This window comes from Doryrhamphus excisus, chromosome 14 (assembly GCF_030265055.1).
Source record: "Doryrhamphus excisus isolate RoL2022-K1 chromosome 14, RoL_Dexc_1.0, whole genome shotgun sequence".
Taxonomy (NCBI): domain Eukaryota; kingdom Metazoa; phylum Chordata; class Actinopteri; order Syngnathiformes; family Syngnathidae; genus Doryrhamphus; species Doryrhamphus excisus.
Window position 1 is genome coordinate 20,662,108 of NC_080479.1, and position 18,025 is coordinate 20,680,132.

An 18,025-nucleotide genomic window follows, 5' to 3' on the forward strand; every position below is an offset into this window, starting at 1 on the left:
ACTGGTAGGTGCATCTTACACTTGTTTGCTTCTGCTGGTGTAAGTGACAGCGCCGGCTGTGATGGTCTAAAAAAAGAAAAAGAAAGAAGAGAACCTTCAGTTTTAGGGCAATGTCACCCATGCACTTACCAAAAGGATCATCTTTACACACCTCAACCAAGTCCTCCCCTTGTATTTCCCGGACTGAAGTGAACTTGTCACTCTCAGTGATCAGCTTCCCGTTGTCTTCTCGGACAGTGCACTGGAGGTCATGAAGACACAAAAAACAAGAGCTAATCCCCAAAGCCACATGTGACCTCAGCCAAGGAAATGGACTGACTTTCATTTTCCTCCCGTCCATTGCCGTCATTTCACACTCCCTCCCGACACTGAGTGAGTTGGTTACGGTGAAGTTGGGGGTCTTGAGCGTGAAGGTGTAATCTTTCCCTTTCTGCTCAACGACGATCAGCGGCCTCACCTTCTTACGCATCCTGACCACCATTTGAGGGGCGCCTCCAAGACACAGCATTCATTGGTTCGCACAGGAAGCATCGTCCTTTCAAGGTCACCAGCGGTGCAGATTCTTACCCATTGCTTCGAGGAGGCCTTCAAGGTTTTCCTCCCAATAAAGCTGCCAGCTGCCGCTGAGGTCCATGGCTGCTGCCATCCGTGTCCGTGTCTCCTTCCTCCTGTGGTTGTCGTGATGTTGGTTGGCACGTAGGGGAATTGAACCTCCCTGTTGTTTGAGCCGCAGGTCTACAGGACTGCTTTTCACACTTGAAATACAAACCTTTATTTTCATGACAAATGACTTCCATTCTGCTGCAAATAGAAAAATACTCTGGCACAAACGCAAACAAGCAGGCAGCCTGAGCTCGGGCAGTGTAGATAGGCGTGATGCTGAAGGCCACGCTAACGTACGTCATGAGGAACATCACACGCTAAAGTGGACTTCATTGCTTTCTTTTTTCAAGGTGAATGAGGTCCCTGAGGAAAAACACGCATTGGCAGTCATGCAGCCATGTTTTGGTGTTTTGGAAATCAAAGTGTTCTTTGGTGGCCACTATGCTTGTGCTTGGAAGGGTGAACTCCACCCCTTTGGTGCCTGTAGCGATTGAAAACAAGCACACACCGAGCAAAGAATAAATCAAGCTTGGGATGGGATGCATTCAGGCTCCTCTGACCATCACGGTGGCCATCTGCTAGTTGGGCCCGGGGTCGCTGAGACGGCGCAGGACTGTCAGCTGCTCCTCCTCACCGTGGTCGGACGCGCGCTGGGACTCGTTCAGCAGGGTGACGGCGTCAGGGGAGCTCGGGTCCGAGCGTGGCGCTGGGTCTCTGTCGCCGTCGTCGTACGTGTAGACCCGGTGTTCTAGTGGTGACGACACACGCCTACGTTAGGGCCTCGGACACACATCACGCCATCTACGTGAAAACAAGGACAGACCTGGCTCGAAGGCCACTCTCCTCACCGAGGGGATCTCCGGGCGCTTGGCGGGCACGGTCAGATAGTGGCTCATCTGTCCACGCAAAGCCGCACGGAAACATCAGATGCTCGTACGCACATGCTCATTTTACGTTAGCTCCACAAGCATCCATTTGGGCCTCCAATTCAGGCTTTCCCACAGGGCTGGAATCTATCTGTGGCACTGGCCAATCAGCACATCCTTTGTTTAACTGGCAGTGACACATGCAGAAAACCTGCTTACCGCCTTCTACATACGCTTTATGACGAGCTAACAGCCCTACTCTCATCTTTACACAATATTAGGGCTTTATTTCCTCACATTACGCTGGCTTTATCCCCAATAATATGGCTTTATTTCCTCACATTACGCTGGCTTTATTCCCTCACATTACGGTGGCTTTATCCCCAATATTATGGCTTTATTTCCTCACATTACGGTGGCTTTATTCTCGAATATTATGGCTTTATTTCCTCACATTACGCTGGCTTTATTCCCAATATTATGGCTTTATTTCCTCACATTACGCTGGCTTTATTCTCGAATATTATGGCTTTATTTCCTCATATTACGGTGGCTTTATTTCCTCACATTACGCTGGCTTTATTCTCGAATATTATGGCTTTATTTCCTCATATTACGGTGGCTTTATTTCCTCACATTACGGTGGCTTTATCCCCTAATACTATGGCTTTATTTCCTCATATAACGGTGGCTTTATTTCCTCACATTACGGTGGCTTTATTTCCTCACATTACGGTGGCTTTATCCCCAATATTATGGCTTTATTTCCTCACATTACGCTGGCTTTATTCTCGAATATTATGGCTTTATTTCCTCACATTACGCTGGCTTTATTCTCGAATATTATGGCTTTATTTCCTCACATTACGCTGGCTTTATCCCCAATAATATGGCTTTATTTCCTCATATTACGGTTGCTTTATCCCCAATAATATGGCTTTATTTCCTCATATTACGGTGGCTTTATCCCCAATAATATGGCTTTATTTCCTCATATTACGGTGGCTTTATCCCCAATAATATGGCTTCATTTCCTCACATTACGGTGGCTTTATCCCCAATATTATGGTTTTATTTCCTCACATTACGATGGCTTTATTCCCCAATATTATGGTTTTATTTCCTCACATTACGATGGCTTTATTCCCCAATATTATGGTTTTATTTCCTCACATTACGATGGCCTTATTCCCCATTAAGAAGCAGCGTTTAGGTCAGAGGATGTGAAATGGACGGACGATGCTCAGAAGAGGTCGGAGGGAAGTGCTGATGAGTGGGCGAGGCCACATGAGACCAAGCGTGACAGAGCGAAGCCGTGAAGGTGAAGGTGCTGGATGACGTACGTGAGGGTTGCCTTCAAGCACTCACCCTCCTCTCCATCTCCACTCGCTGCTTCCTGAAGCGAACCTCGCTTACGTCTTCATCTTCGAAGGGGTCAATCATGAGGTCGTGTCTGCTGTAAGAGCGAAGCTGGGGACACACAAACACACACACAGCAGGTGTGAAAGCTGCGGTGCGCTGCAGCAGGCGGCGACATCATCCTACCCTCTGTCTGTTCTTCTGCATGTTGGTGTGCAGCATCTTTCGGATTTCCTTCTCACGATTCCTGGAGACGTTTGTTCTACGTCTGGACGGCCCTTTGGGTTCCACGTCGCTGAGGTAGACACACATGCGTGACCACACATACGCAGCCTGGCCAGCAGAGGGCGGTCCTCCCGTCCACGTGCACACAAGCAAGAAACGCCCCGTCCGATACTTACGCCACAATCAAGGGCGGCCTGAAGGCGGTGGCGCCGCCCTCCACCATCATCATGGCCTGCTTCATCTCCATCTTGTTGTAGAAGGACAGCAGCTGCGGCTCGGTGGAGCGCTCGCCAGCAATCAGCCACTTCTTCACGTAGGCCTTGTTGAAGCGGCTCAGCCTGAGAGCGGCACAACCCACGCACATCAACTCTTAACAAGTCTCCAAATCCAGCTGCCCGCCATCCGGGTGTATTACGGTAATGACTAGCTCGTACTTGTCTTTCCAGTGGTGATGCCCATAATGACCACAGATGCCTTCAATTCCTGTAAGGAGATGATCCAGGAACTACAGACAGAAGGAGCTTGGACCATCTGCTCTGCATCGTATATCACTGACACACCATTGGTGGCTTTTTTCATCACCTCACCTGTGTGTGGATCTCTTCGTTAAAGGAGCCGTCACTTTCCTTCTTCTTCTTGACTTCCAGAAGCTCCACCAGAGGCCTGATGGTCATCCCCTGATGGAGCAGACCACACACAAAGCACCTCTTCTTCATCACAGGACACCAACACCAAGTCAAAGGCATTTCACACACCAGAGGGAAAAACCAGGAGCACCACCCACTGGAACGTTGGAGATACTTCACGTCCACTGCATGCCAGCTGCACGACCGTACAAGCTGAATATGAATATGAATATATGACATCCACCTTTCCTCATGCTGGCTTTTGTCCTCATCGTACTCTGGATTTATTCTCCTAAAACTGCAGCATGTTCTCTTCATATTTTCTACTTTTTCAACTAGACTTTACTCGCTAGCATTTATAGCTAGCTAGCATTTATAGCTAGCTAGCATTTATAGCTAGCTAGCATCTTCCGCAATAAACCTGCTGTTTGTTTGTCACAATATCAGCCCTTTAAAGAATAAGAAATAAGAAACAAGACATAAGACATAAGAAATAGAGCCTCGGGTCGCACTTTCGACACTGGCCCTCCTTTATCTGTGGCGGCCTGCCGTGAATAAATTGGGACTGCCACAGATAGATTGAGCACGAGCTTGGATATGAAGCCAGTGTGACGGGGCTGTAGATCGTCATTGCAAGTGTGTACAGTAGGGGCATGGTGTCTCTGCTTTAACCTGCTCTGCCAGAGAAGAAGAACACATAGCAGGAGGGACCGGTGGTCATTGTGCTAACTTGACGATGAGAAACCACCACGAACAGATTGCAGTCCTGTGGGAAACGTGGGTCGTTCTCACCTGAACAAAGACGGTGAAGAAGATGAGGGTGATGATGGCGGTGAGGAAGAGGTGCTTCATCCTGTTGTCGGTCAGCAGGAAGCCCAAAGAGAAGGCGATGGCGCCTCGCAGGCCGCCGTAGGCTACGATGAACTGGTCCTTCTTGCTCAGCTTGACGATGCGGAACTTGTTGATGACCAACGTGAGCCCGATGACGCCTGAAATGCACGCCGTTTCATAATGGGCTTAGACCTTGAAGGAATCATCTACAGATCTCACCCAGCACTCTGGACAACAGGCACAGGACCACCGTCACGACGACAAAGGTCCAGTTCCAGGCATGGGGCCCGGCTACGGTGGAGACGCCGAGGAAGATAAAGATGAGCGTTTCGCTCACGCTGCTCCACATCTTCAGGAAGTACTTGATGGTGGTGTAGGACTTGTGGGAGATGTTGGCCTCCACGTATGGCCGCATCACCACGCCACACGCGATCAACCTTCAAGAAAAACGCTTTCAGTGGATGGCATAATGCCCCCCCCCCCCAACAACAAAAGCAACACTCACGACATGATGCCCGACAGGTGGAAGACCTCCGCCGACAGGTAGGCCATGTAGCTGTAGAGGAACACGAAGAGGGGCTCGATGACGCGCGAGTGCGACGTGAAGCGCGACGTGAAGGCGCCCAGGATGCCGTAGATGCCGCCCACCAGCACGCCCCCACAGGACACCACCAAGAAGCACAGCACCCCCAGGAGAGCGTCGGCCACTGTCACCACGCCTGCGTGGGAAAACTCCTCAAACAGGTGATACAACACCTGTAGCCAAAACATAACAATATTTACTATCCTTACTCCATCACATGATACAACAATATTTACTATCCTTACTCCATCACATGATACAACAATATTTACTATCCTTACTCCATCACATGATACAACAATATTTACTATCCTTACTCCATCACATGATACAACAATATTTACTATCCTTACTCCATCACATGATACAACAATATTTACTATCCTTACTCCATCACATGATACAACAATATTTACTATCCTTACTCCATCATCCTGCAGGCTTGACTTTTGGTAAATGTAAATGATGAATGCAAGTTATAGGAAGAAAAGAAGTATGGAATACAATGAGAATTCACACCAATAATGAAAAACACATCAAACATGGCATCTTGAAGTTGTTCAAGAGGTTCAAGTTGATGTCAAAAGACGCACCACAGTGACGGCGTCGTTGAGCAGCGACTCTCCAAAGACCAGGATGTACAGCAGCTCGTTGATGTGGATCTCCTCAAAGACGGCCAGCACGGCCACAGGGTCCACGGCCGACACGATGGCTCCAAACAGCAGGCAGGACAGAAGGTCCACGCCGGCCAGCTGGGCGCCCTCCAGGCGGCACACGCCATACATGGCCCCGCCGATGAAGAAGGTGTTCCACAGTGTGCCCACCACCGCAAACACCAGGATGGTGCCCAGGTTCTCCATGAAGGGGCGGATGGGCAGGAAGTAGCCGGCGTCCAGGATGATGGGGGGCAGCAGGTAGAGGAAGAAGAGCTTGGTGTCCAGGAAGGGCGCCGTCTCCCGGATGGCCTTGATGACACCGCCCACCAGGAGGCCGACGAATATCAGCAGGCAGCTCTCCGGAACCACGTTGGACACTCTGGGAATGATGTGGAAGCCTGAGGAGAAACCAAACACTCTCAGACAATGAAAACCACCTCCTTCCCCTGGGCTTCACTACACATCTTCAAATGAAGCTCTGCCAGATGTAAGTCAGTCGGCTCCGCACGTGTCTTCAGCTAAAAGGCTAGCCTAGCATGAAATGTTGGCACTTTAGCTCACATAGCTACAGTATGCTAGCACCGCTAACATTTGATTGAGCACCAAAGATGAGAAAAAGCCATCATCACTTTTCCAACAAGAGGTGCTAACACTCTCACAAAACAAAACGCATCTGTCCCAGGCTTCGCTACACATCCAAAAATGTCCATCGTCAGCTTGATCACATTTTCTTCAGCAAAAGGGCTAGTCTAGCATGATGTCGCTGTTCCAAAGTGAGTGGGTGTGGTGGACTGGCTGAAGCGGGCATTCTCGCCATCTTCTGTGCAGTCGGCCCCCCCCCCCCCCCCCTCCCATTGGGGGCCATTTTGCACTCTCTTATCGAGCCGCATTAGAGCAGGAAGTTGGAGCGGCCCTCAGAGACGGCAGCCGGACGGACAGATAAGACCACGCAGACCCTCAGCAGCATCTCTACAAGCCGGCTTGCTGAGATGTTCACATTTTACGACCAAATGGAGGTGTGGCTTGTGCTAAAAGGTCAAAGGAAGATTTCTATAAGCGTCCCAACAGCTGCGTCCACTCCCATCACGTCTACGGTCGCCACCACACCATCATCTCATTTCCCATTTTAGCACCCTCATTCTTTTTTCTTTTCTAGGGTTGGCCTTACACGGAACGCACGCGTGGAACAGTGGCTGACCTGCTGGCCATACTCCCATCCTACTGGTGCCACCATCACTACATGATTACCTTCTACACGCCTCATACTCCCATCCTACTGGTGCCACCATCACTACATGATTACCTTCTACACGCCTCATACTCCCATCCTACTGGTGCCACCATCACTACATGATTACCTTCTACACGCCTCATACTCCCATCCTACTGGTGCCACCATCACTACATGATTACCTTCTACACGCCTCATACTCCCATCCTACTGGTGCCACCATCACTACATGATTACCTTCTACACGCCTCATACTCCCATCCTACTGGTGCCACCATCACTACATGATTACCTTCTACACGCCTCATACTCCCATCCTACTGGTGCCACCATCACTACATGATTACCTTCTACACGCCTCATACTCCCATCCTACTGGTGCCACCATCACTACATGATTACCTTCTACACGCCTCATACTCCCATCCTACTGGTGCCACCATCACTACATGATTACCTTCTACACGCCTCATACTCCCATCCTACTGGTGCCACCATCACTACATGATTACCTTCTACACGCCTCATACTCCCATCCTACTGGTGGCCTAACACTACATGAACATTTACATGGTATTTATGGAAAGTGTTTTCAAACACAATACACAGCCCCTCTCATTTTCAATATGGAGTGGAAACCTCATATGGAGTGATACAAATACCGTAGCTAGTATATGAAGGTATATGGAGTGATACAAATACCGTAGCTAGTATATGAAGGTATATGGAGTGATACAAATACCGTAGCTAGTATATGAAGGTATATGGAGTGATACAAATACCGTAGCTAGTATATGAAGGTATATGGAGTGATACGTATACGATAGCTAGTATATGATACATATACGATAGCTAGTATATGAAGGTATATGGAGTGATACGTATAGGATAGCTAGTATATGATACATATATGATAGCTAGTATATGAAGGTATATGGAGTGATACGTACACGATAGCTAGTATATGAAAGTATATGGAGTGATACATATATGATAGCTAGTATATGAAGGTATATGGAGTGATACGTATACGATAGCTAGTATATGAAGGTATATGGAGTGATACGTATACGATAGCTAGTATATGAAGGTATATGGAGTGATACGTATACGATAGCTAGTATATGAAGGTATATGGAGTGATACATACACGATAGCTAGTATATGAAAGTATATGGAGTGATACGTATACGATAGCTAGTATATGATACATATATGATAGCTAGTATATGAAGGTATATGGAGTGATACGTACACGATAGCTAGTATATGAAGGTATATGGAGTGATACGTATACGATAGCTAGTATATGAAAGTATATGGAGTGATACGTATACGATAGCTAGTATATGATACATATATGATAGCTAGTATATGAAGGTATATGGAGTGATACGTATACGATAGCTAGTATATGATACATATATGATAGCTAGTATATGAAGGTATATGGAGTGATACATATATGATAGCTAGTATATGAAAGTATATGGAGTGATACGTATACGATAGCTAGTATATGATACATATATGATAGCTAGTATATGAAGGTATATGGAGTGATACGTACACGATAGCTAGTATATGAAGGTATATGGAGTGATACGTATACGATAGCTAGTATATGAAGGTATATGGAGTGATACGTATACGATAGCTAGTATATGATACATATATGATAGCTAGTATATGAAGGTATATGGAGTGATACGTATACGATAGCTAGTATATGAAGGTATATGGAGTGATACGTACACGATAGCTAGTATATGAAAGTATATGGAGTGATACAAATATGAAAATGTGTCCTTATGCATGGCAGTTATTTTCTCCGTTGAACATCCCCAAACTATTTGTAAAGTTTTTGGAGAAGCCCAGGCGAATAATGCTCGTGCAGCAACACGTGCAGTGACGTCACACGTCAGTCACGCGAAGGAGACACTCACCGAGCTTCATGAGGAGAGCCAACAGGATCCATAGCGAGATCTCGAAGGGCGTCCTGACGTGCTCGTAGTTGAACGCCAACACCGGAAAAGGCTTCCTGTGGGCGGACGAGTGGTTCCGGTGATGATCCGGTGGGGTTTCCTCTCCATCAGCTTGGGTGTCGTTGATCGGCGCACCGAGGCCCGCGCTGGCGCTGACGTGTGCGGCGAAAAGGAACAGCAGGAGGATCGACAGGCTCGGGTGCCGAGGGGCCATGTTGGGATGAGGCAGCCGGCCGCCTCTGGTCTGCTGCTGCTGCTGATGATGATGATGATGATGACGATGACGATGAGGAGGATGATGATGAGGATGAGGAGGAAGACAGCACGAGGATGATGACAGGAGCTCCGCGCCCTGCACTTTTACGCACAACCTCCACGGGAATGGAAGCATGGCGGGACTGTGGGGGCGCGTGGGTGGAGACATAAACAAGCAAAATGTCATCAAGCTGCTTATCAGTCCAGTGGATGAGGTGAGCCTCACGTGCAACTCCTGCAGTGACACCTGCTGGACTGGAGGGATGCAGGAACCAGGCCTACAGTAGCCATAGCATCCATACCAAGTCATCCATACTAAATCATCCATACTAAGTCGTCCACAGCATCCACACTTAGTCATCCATACTAAATCATCCATCCTAAGTCGTCCATGCAAAATCATCCATACTAAGTCATCCATACTAAATCATCCACACGAAGTCGTCCAAGCAAAATCATCCATACTAAGTCATCCATAGCATCCACACTAAGTCATCCATACTAAGTCGTCCACAGCATCCACACTTAGTCATCCATACTAAGTCGTCCACAGCATCCACACTTAGTCATCCATACTAAATCATCCATACTAAGTCGTCCATGCAAAATCATCCATACTAAGTCATCCATAGCATCCACACTAAGTCATCCATACTAAGTCATCCACAGCATCCACGCTTAGTCATCCACAGCAACCATATTAAGTCATCCTCAGCATCCACACTAAGTCATCCATCCTAAGTCATCCACAGCATCCACACTTAGTCATCCATACCAAGTCATCCACAGCATCCACACTTAGTCATCCATCCTAAGTCATCCACAGCATCCACACTTAGTCATCCATACCAAGTCATCCACAGCATCCATACTGAGGCTAGTATGGGTTTCGGGGATATACTTTTTTTCTTCAACACAGGAGGGCCATATTTACTCGCTATGGGATTGATACCAAACCTGGCAGTATCGACCGCTCCCAGCAGACACTACTTCCTGTGCACAAGGAGTGCAGACTGTATACTGTACAGTACTTGATGAAGTATTTCCCAGCGAGGACGCATCAGTCTGCAGTTTCCATTTTCCGTCACTCATGAAAAATGAATGCTTCATGCTTTCCACCCAGGCTGCATACTCAACATGCTCGTACACACCAGTGGGAAAAGTCTGCACGCCAACTTTTTCTAGATGACAATTCCTCTTCCTCGTCTTGATAGTATCCATTCTTTCTCACATTATTTCAAAATAAAAAAACAGCAAAAATCATGAAAAAGGGTGAAGTTGATGGGGATGATATTTGTCACAAAGCTTTTTTTTCTTCAAATCTCCCAACCTTCTTGCATCCTGTCCTTTTTCAGTATGTGGCCCTGAGCGGAAAAGCTTTGTACACGCCTGTAGCCGTGTACCCCTGTAAATGTGTACCCCTATACCAGTGTACCCCTATACCAGTGTACCCCTGTGCCCTTGTAAAGTATGATGTATTTTAATTGACTGTTTTCTCCCAGTCTGTGAGCGACGAGCGAGTAAAAACAACACTGGCATCCCTTTTCCCACAGCCCACATGGTGGCCCCCTCCTCTCTGGAGGTCAAATGGAGGGCAATAGCAGAGGGAAAAAGCCTGTTGAGTTCATCAAGGGCAATAATAATAATAATAATAATAATAATAATAATAATAATAATAATAATAATAATAATAATAATAATAATAATAATAATAGTCATCCATCTGTCAGCCGCTCTCCTTTAGCTAAACAACCACAGTCAAAGGTTTCGGGACACCTCCTGCATGAAAAGGTGTCCCCAAACTTCGGAGTGATGCTGTATCGGTGGTCCCGAACAGACCCTAACGCCACAACTCCGCTCCAAGTCCTAGCGTGGCGCTAAATGAATGCTTCCATGAATGCTGACGTGCATTCTGTCTGTTACTTCCAGCACATCTCATCCTGTGTGCAGCTACATTCCTGGCTAATACCCATGCTAATACTCCAGCATGCAAAGCAGGGGTGTCCAAAGCCAAGAGGAGGAGAATTTGGGCCACGCAGAAGAGAACGTCAAAGGTTGACACACAAAGAAGGCAGAGATAAAAGTCACCATGGAAGGTGGACAACAATAGCAAGCGGAATCCAACACTACATACAACATGTAAGACAACCAACGACTGGAGTTCTCCTGAGTCCGAGGACAGCTACAGTAGGAGAAGTGCAGACACTGCAGCCCGCCAACACGCCCGTCATTCTGGCTACTTCCTCAGACGCCTGCCTCTGCAGACAGGAAGGGATGGATGGGACACGTAGAAGACCAGCATCACATCAGACATGGCTAACTGGTGGCCTTGGATTCATTTCCAATCCCACCAGCAGGGGAAGCAAGTCTCCCAGAAGTTGCCCATCCCTGCTCTACATCTAGGTACGTTATTCATCTCTGAGAATTTCATAGCCGCTTTAAATAGCATTTACCTTTCAATCCTCAAAAAGCTTCTTTGTCCATTTTTTGACCCTGATCTTCTAGATTGCCGTGCTTCAAGTCGTGCTGCTGAGAAGCCTCTTTAACAGCCTCTGCTGGCCGCCGGTGGAACCGCATGGCCTCATGGTCTAATAGAGGGATGTCAGACTCAAAGCCGACTTTAAGACCTCTTTAAGGTGTTTTTTGTACAGACAGGGTGTAATGGTTAAAATTCTCTCTTTTTAGTCATGTACCGTTCAATGATTTGGATTTTTGGTCAGAATCTGACACCCTTTAAAGACTTGTTGTGAATTCTGTGCTACATCCAATACTTCCACTTCCAAAATAAAATTCCTTCGTATTTACCGGGGGAATCGCTTCATTACGCAGATCGCTGTAAGCGCTTTACATAAGGTTGGTGAGGCGGGCCAACCCAATGCTATTTTGCAAACACTTCCACGGGTCCGGTGAAAGTGCAGCACGGCCCAGATCTGGCCCCCGGGCCTGAGTTTGACTAATAAATGGTCTAATAAATAAAAGCTGGCTGCCTTCATGGATCCTGTCTGAGGTTATCGATAGCTTCCTGCCGTCCCTGAACCCGCCATATCATAGAAGTGAAGTATCAAGTTAGCGTTGGGTTATGATTGCTAGTAAGACATAAAAGGAGCCACCTTGGAGATGAAAGCAAGCCATGGCGATGACCATTCCCGCCTGCAAAGCCCCATGGAGGAGCCACAGGGGACTGGTGTCAGCCAGCACCGTGCATGAAGCGTCCTCACTGCGGCACCACGCAGTCATCTGGACTGCCAACGGGTCTGGGTACCTCGGGTTCTTTTCCATGACGCCATGCTGACGTCAACGTAACAATGGGGAGGCAACCTGAAGGTTGCGGGTTCCATCCTCCCTCATCCTGTGATCATGTGGAGGCATGCTTGGGCAAGATACTGGACCCCCAGTTGCTCCTGATGCTGCAGAAGGAGACTCCGCACCACAACCTTTAGAACTGATGGCAAACCAAAGTCCCCTCCATTGGACCTTTGCCGGGTCGCCTGGGTGACATCCGCGCTTGGGGGATTAGTTCTAATCCAATATTTCTGGACTAACGTACACTATGCTGTACATATTCCATAAGTCATATTCTACCAGCCATGGTCATCATGTATATATTCCACATTGAGGCTATATTTGTAACAATAAAAAGTCCATTTATGGTGAGAAAATGCTTTGCATGTTTTTCTCCTGCAGCAAAGAAAGGTCACTGACCCGGAGTCGGAGCTCCTAAATAACGGGCCAAGTGTACAGCATACAGGTACCAGCATTTGACTTGCTTTGCACGGTGGCCATTTTTTTATCTCATACCTCCAGCCTTGCAATTTCCCTTTTCTAGCAGTCCTCAAACCTTCCACCGTAGCACTGTCATTCCTCTACTGGGGGGGCCACGTCAGTCTTTCACGGGAACCTTGTTGCGCAATGGCCGACGCTCACATTCGTAGACTAGCGCTTCTTCGTGCGCCGCTGCCATCACGGGAATTTTGGCCATTTTGATGCGGGCGGGGCCCGGAGCGTCACTGTCCTCGCTCACCATCAGTTGGCTGATGAAAAGCTGGCAAAACACAAAGGCAGGAATCAACATCAGGGCCAAAAGGAAGCAAGGCTCAGGCTTTTAGCTGCAAATATCCCACGTCAGTCCTAATTCCGTTCAAGCCGAATGCAGTATGCGGTACTATGCAGTACTATGCAGTGCAGAAGTATTACTATCCTTTCCCCCCAAAATCATCAAGCACACCATCTTTTATTTGCTGTTGAGGCCACGCTAACGTTATGTTTGCTATCATTGTGGGAAAATGACTTTTACTTGCAACTAAATCATCCCTTTTTTCCTCTTTTTGAAAAAGACAATCGTGAGGGGTCTGAAAACTTTGGAGGTTTTGCAAGAGCCTTCCTGATACATCTTCTTATTCCCTGGCATCGTTACGATGCTGCTACCTACTGTACATTCACAGACATGACAATGTCTTCATGAGGGAATCTATTGGTGGCGGTCCACATGTATCTGTGGCGAAATGCCAGGGAAAGACGGGACCATTCTCCCGAAAGTGTTTGGCTGTCGGACCTCTTCAGGACGAGGTGCCACATCCTGGTTGTGAGCTCGGATCATCTCGGCGTATTTGTGTCTCTGTGCTTTCATCTCCTGTGCAGAAGCAAAGACACGCTTGAGTGTCCTCCGGTCTTCGTCTCACCACAGAAGATGGAAAGAATGACCTTCAGCAGACCTTCAGCGTGTCGTAGTTGGAAGTCCTGCAGACAAAGTGGCTCCAGGACTTGGCTGTGAGCTGCCGTTGCTTCCAGTGAGATTTCATCTGCACACACAAAATCCCCCCTTTAGTACACCATGTACGCCCCCCAAGTCGTGACGTCACCACGTGATTCTTCTGCGCACCTCCTCATACGCCAGCGCCTCCTCTCTGCTGGCGGTCACGGCTTCCCGCCGCAGACTCTCTTCCTGCTCGGCGACTGCCGCCTCCGCCGTACGTCGCGCCGCCTGGCGGGCCACGTGGAGGGTCTCCTGGTCGGGCGTGACGGGCCTCACTCCCTCCAGGCTCAACTCCCGGCCGATCTCGTCCCAAACCTCGCCCACCTGCAGCCACAGGACGCAGCGACACCCTGGAGTCCTCATCCTCACATCAACGGCACGCCACGAGACTTTTACCTTGAAGTCCAGGTATCTGCTCACGATGCACAAGGTCACCTGGTCTTCCACCGACAAGCCTGGAAGATCCTGGAGACCTGAACATGGAAAGATCTCAGCCTGTACTTTGCTGATGACAACCCCCTTCCTGTGGTACCTCCATGAACCCCCCCCGCCCCCTTCTGTGATACCTCTATGAACCTCCATTTTATGATATTTAGCCTATAATATTTATCAAGTTCCCTACAGGACTGCAATCTACCTGCGGCTAAGGTAGTAAGAAGACTGAGTATTCCTAGTTCCTAATTGGTCTTACTCTGCATGGGGCGTGTTAAGAAGCAGAGTTAGGACGCCACCTGCTGTGCGATGTTGGAACGACAAGCTCCAGTCACCGTCCTGTCATGGCGTGGCCATGGCAGCACCAACTATCTGTGGCAGTCCGCCAGGAAGGAGTGTATTTTGTTAGCTTTACCCATCTTGCAGAAGATTAAGTAGATCTTGGCCAGAAGGTTCTCCTGGACCTCCAGCACGGCAGCACTGGGCGCGTTCGGGGTGGAGGTCAGCTCCGCGTCCTCCAGCTGCCGATGACCCAAGATGGACTGCTTGGCATCTTGATGTGCGAATGAAAGGAGACAAAAATGAGCGTCTCGATGAAGCGTGGTTTGTCCCGCAAGCTGCAGACTCCAACCCTGGATGCCGCCGTGCGGGTTCCGGCTGACTCCTAGCTCCGCCTCCTCCCGCCTCCACACATGCAGCAGGAGGCTGGCAGCCGTGCGCCCGCTGTGGCCGTGCCTCCAGGCCAGGACGTGAGGGACGGTGTCGGGGTTGTCACACAACTCCAGCAGGGCGGCGAGGATGACGGCGTGCACGCACTTGGGACTGGACTGGAAGGAAATGAGGGACGGCGCTCCTTAAGCGTACCTAATGAAGAGGGCTATGAGATGACTTACACTGAGCAGGTCCAGAAGAACCTGTGCACCTTCTCGACTCAAAAAGTCATCCTCGGTGGTGTCGCAGCCCACAATGCAGAAGCTATGCAAACACAAACACACCGTGGTCAACATTTTCTCGGCAGAGTGAGACCTCTGAAGGCCTTGATCTACACTGACCGCATGCACACCAGCGTGGAGAGGAGGAGCTTATTGTGACCCAGACCGCTGTAGAACATGGCCGAGCCTCTCCTCAGGAAGTGAAGCACCATCTCCACGCCCTCGCAGCCAAACAGCTCCTGCAGCGACACAGCCACGCCGTCACACGTCTCCTTTCCCCCAGCGAGAGCTTTCACTACCTTTCTGTGCACCTCGCCCTCACACAGAGCAGAGATGATGAGCTGCATGTCTGACTTCATCTCCACGGTAACCGCATCCTCCTCGCCACGGCTCGCCTCCATCTGCATCAGAAGCCCTAAGGAGACCGGGGCACGAGCGGTGGCAGAACGTGCATTTGTATGACAGTCATGTTCTGTACTTTAGAGCAGCGGTGGTGGTTGCGCGCTCGAGTGCTGCCCATTCATTGAACTGGGAAAGATGAATGCCAGAAACTGGGCTGCATGTCAATTTTCCAACTCAAACACGTACACACACCGTTGGTCACAAGCCGATGAACCGCAGCTCCACTGTGCCATTGGCACTCGTGCACGCTACCACCACTGTGCTTGACTGTGGCACAGACGCAGTTCTATGAATGCTCACTTGTGCTGCCAGATAGACGAGAAGGACGCTGCGTTGACTACACCAAATCTACACCACCGTGCCAGCCGTACACTGACTACTCTCAAGTACGGTATAGAGTGCTTGCTGAACTGGTGTACCTAAGAGTAGGTGGATGGTTCCCTGGTCACAAAGGTCCTGGTTGAGGGTCTTGTCAGCCAGCGAGGTGACGGACCTCATCAGCCTGATGCAGTAGCGCATGTGAGCCTTCTTACCGCCTCGCCCTCCAGCGGCGTGGAAGCTGTGTCCGTGTCCAAAGAAAGCATCTGGAATAAAGAACAATCTTTGTTTGACCTTTTGGAGCGGGAGTCCGTGGCGGATCCTCACCTTGGCTGCTGCACCAGTCCAGCAGATGCAGCAGGACCACGTTGCCATAACAGGACATGTAGTGGTCCAGCAGGAGCGGTGCCAGCGTGGCCAGGACGGCCAGCGCATGCAGCTGGAGCTCCTCCTGCTGGACGCAGGACCAGTGACGGGACCTCGGCGGGACCTCAGAGGGCCCGGCGGCGGTGGCGGCGGCGGAAGGGGGCGGCTTGATGAGCGTGAGCAGAGCCAGCATCACCTGCTCCTCCTTGAAAATCTACAAGCACATCAGACATCCATCCAACCATTTTCTAAGCGGCACATCAGACTTGAAGCACAAAATGAAGAACAAGTAGGACTCCTTCTTCATAAATGCAATATTTTGGTAGTTGACCACCATCTAAAGACACGCCATGAGAGCTTTGGACAAGAACTAACAGGAGAAATCCCACACGCGCACGGGAGACCAGGCCGCTTTCACCGCAAAACTATTCATCATTGCTAAGTCCCGCCCACGCTGTGCTTGATGGCGGCCATGTTTTTCAATTGTTTTTGCTCACACGCGTGCTTGTCAGTCCCCTGATGGTGTGTTCCAAATCTTGCGGTGATTCAGCTCAACGTTGTAAACTTCCTGTGGGTGTTATGTACTGTAGCACTTTCAACTGTGTGAGAAATTTCAAGTCAGGATGGTGTTTGTCAGAACAATAATAGCACCGCCAGACAAATTTGGGAGCAGAAGAACGAGATTACAAGAAATACAGTTATCCCAATTTCACAGCTTCTCTCCATCATGGTTTTCAAGAAATCTGTTCTTGAAGAACCCCCCCGGTTCATCCTTGAATGTGGCTGATATTAATAAACGTATTGTTGAAGAACCCCTCCTGGTTCATCCTTGAATGTGGCTGTTATTAATAAACGTATTCTTGAAGAACCCCTCCTGGTTCATCCTTGAATGTGGCTGTTATTAATAAACGTATTCTTGAAGAACCCCTCCTGGTTCATCCTTGAATGTGGCTGTTATTAATAAACGTATTGTTGAAGAACCCCTCCTGGTTCATCCTTGAATGTGGCTGATATTAATAAACGTATTGTTGAAGAACCCCTCCTGGTTCATCCTTGAATGTGGCTGTTATTAATAAACGTATTGTTGAAGAACCCCTCCTGGTTCATCCTTGAATGTGGCTGTTATTAATAAACCGATTCTTGAAGAACCCCTCCTGGTTCATCCTTGAATGTGGCTGTTATTAATAAACGTATTCTTGAAGAACCCCTCCTGGTTCATCCTTGAATGTGGCTGTTATTAATAAACGTATTCTTGAAGAACCCCTCCTGGTTCATCCTTGAATGTGGCTGTTATTAATAAACGTATTGTTGAAGAACCCCTCCTGGTTCATCCTTGAATGTGGCTGATATTAATAAACGTATTGTTGAAGAACCCCTCCTGGTTCATCCTTGAATGTGGCTGTTATTAATAAACGTATTCTTGAAGAACCCCTCCTGGTTCATCCTTGAATGTGGCTGTTATTAATAAACGTATTCTTGAAGAACCCCTCCTGGTTCATCCTTGAATGTGGCTGTTATTAATAAACGTATTGTTGAAGAACCCCTCCTGGTTCATCCTTGAATGTGGCTGTTATTAATAAACGTATTGTTGAAGAACCCCTC

At 48.6% G+C, this 18,025-nt stretch overlaps 3 protein-coding genes across 8 annotated transcripts in view; all 3 read right to left on the bottom strand.

Moving 5' to 3' along the window:
• LOC131102384 (Na(+)/H(+) exchanger beta-like) lies at positions 1 to 10,845 on the bottom strand. Of its 3 annotated transcripts, XM_058048021.1 has the most exons (15): positions 8,927 to 10,635; positions 5,687 to 6,147; positions 5,519 to 5,551; positions 5,016 to 5,266; positions 4,730 to 4,947; positions 4,472 to 4,668; positions 3,641 to 3,730; positions 3,488 to 3,558; positions 3,230 to 3,391; positions 3,015 to 3,123; positions 2,838 to 2,939; positions 1,427 to 1,499; positions 568 to 1,351; positions 152 to 492; positions 1 to 66 (listed from the first exon to the last, which is right to left on the bottom strand). In XM_058048021.1, exons 1-13 carry the CDS (start codon positions 9,639 to 9,641, stop codon positions 1,182 to 1,184), a joined length of 2,652 nt encoding a protein of 883 aa, XP_057904004.1. In that variant the 5' UTR covers positions 9,642 to 10,635; the 3' UTR covers positions 1 to 66; positions 152 to 492; positions 568 to 1,181. The 3 variants fall into 3 exon arrangements, with proteins under 3 accessions (XP_057904004.1, XP_057904006.1, XP_057904005.1); XM_058048023.1 differs by lacking the exon at positions 1,427 to 1,499 and having other exon boundaries at positions 8,927 to 10,845; XM_058048022.1 differs by lacking the exon at positions 5,519 to 5,551 and having other exon boundaries at positions 8,927 to 10,628.
• LOC131102196 (fatty acid-binding protein, liver-like) lies at positions 16 to 646 on the bottom strand. The gene is made up of 4 exons (XM_058047701.1): positions 568 to 646; positions 320 to 492; positions 152 to 241; positions 16 to 66 (listed from the first exon to the last, which is right to left on the bottom strand). Exons 1-4 carry the CDS (start codon positions 644 to 646, stop codon positions 16 to 18), a joined length of 393 nt encoding a protein of 130 aa, XP_057903684.1.
• Positions 9,245 to 18,025, bottom strand: part of LOC131102383 (cilia- and flagella-associated protein 69-like) — a 15,369-nt gene continuing 6,588 nt past the window's right edge. For 2 of the 4 annotated variants that reach the window (XM_058048020.1, XM_058048018.1), the window contains exons 13-24: positions 16,385 to 16,637; positions 16,159 to 16,323; positions 15,637 to 15,752; positions 15,458 to 15,576; positions 15,299 to 15,380; positions 15,037 to 15,232; positions 14,821 to 14,958; positions 14,370 to 14,446; positions 14,100 to 14,297; positions 13,933 to 14,019; positions 13,773 to 13,850; positions 10,931 to 13,262 (exon numbers count right to left, since the gene is read on the bottom strand). In XM_058048020.1, coding sequence (XP_057904003.1) covers positions 13,101 to 13,262; positions 13,773 to 13,850; positions 13,933 to 14,019; positions 14,100 to 14,297; positions 14,370 to 14,446; positions 14,821 to 14,958; positions 15,037 to 15,232; positions 15,299 to 15,380; positions 15,458 to 15,576; positions 15,637 to 15,752; positions 16,159 to 16,323; positions 16,385 to 16,637 — 1,671 coding nt within the window. In that variant the 3' untranslated portion in view covers positions 10,931 to 13,100. Of the gene's footprint in view, positions 9,364 to 10,927; positions 13,263 to 13,772; positions 13,851 to 13,932; positions 14,020 to 14,099; positions 14,298 to 14,369; positions 14,447 to 14,820; positions 14,959 to 15,036; positions 15,233 to 15,298; positions 15,381 to 15,457; positions 15,577 to 15,636; positions 15,753 to 16,158; positions 16,324 to 16,384; positions 16,638 to 18,025 lie in introns of those variants that run through there. The other 2 variants (XR_009119428.1, XM_058048019.1) reach the window with 2 other exon arrangements.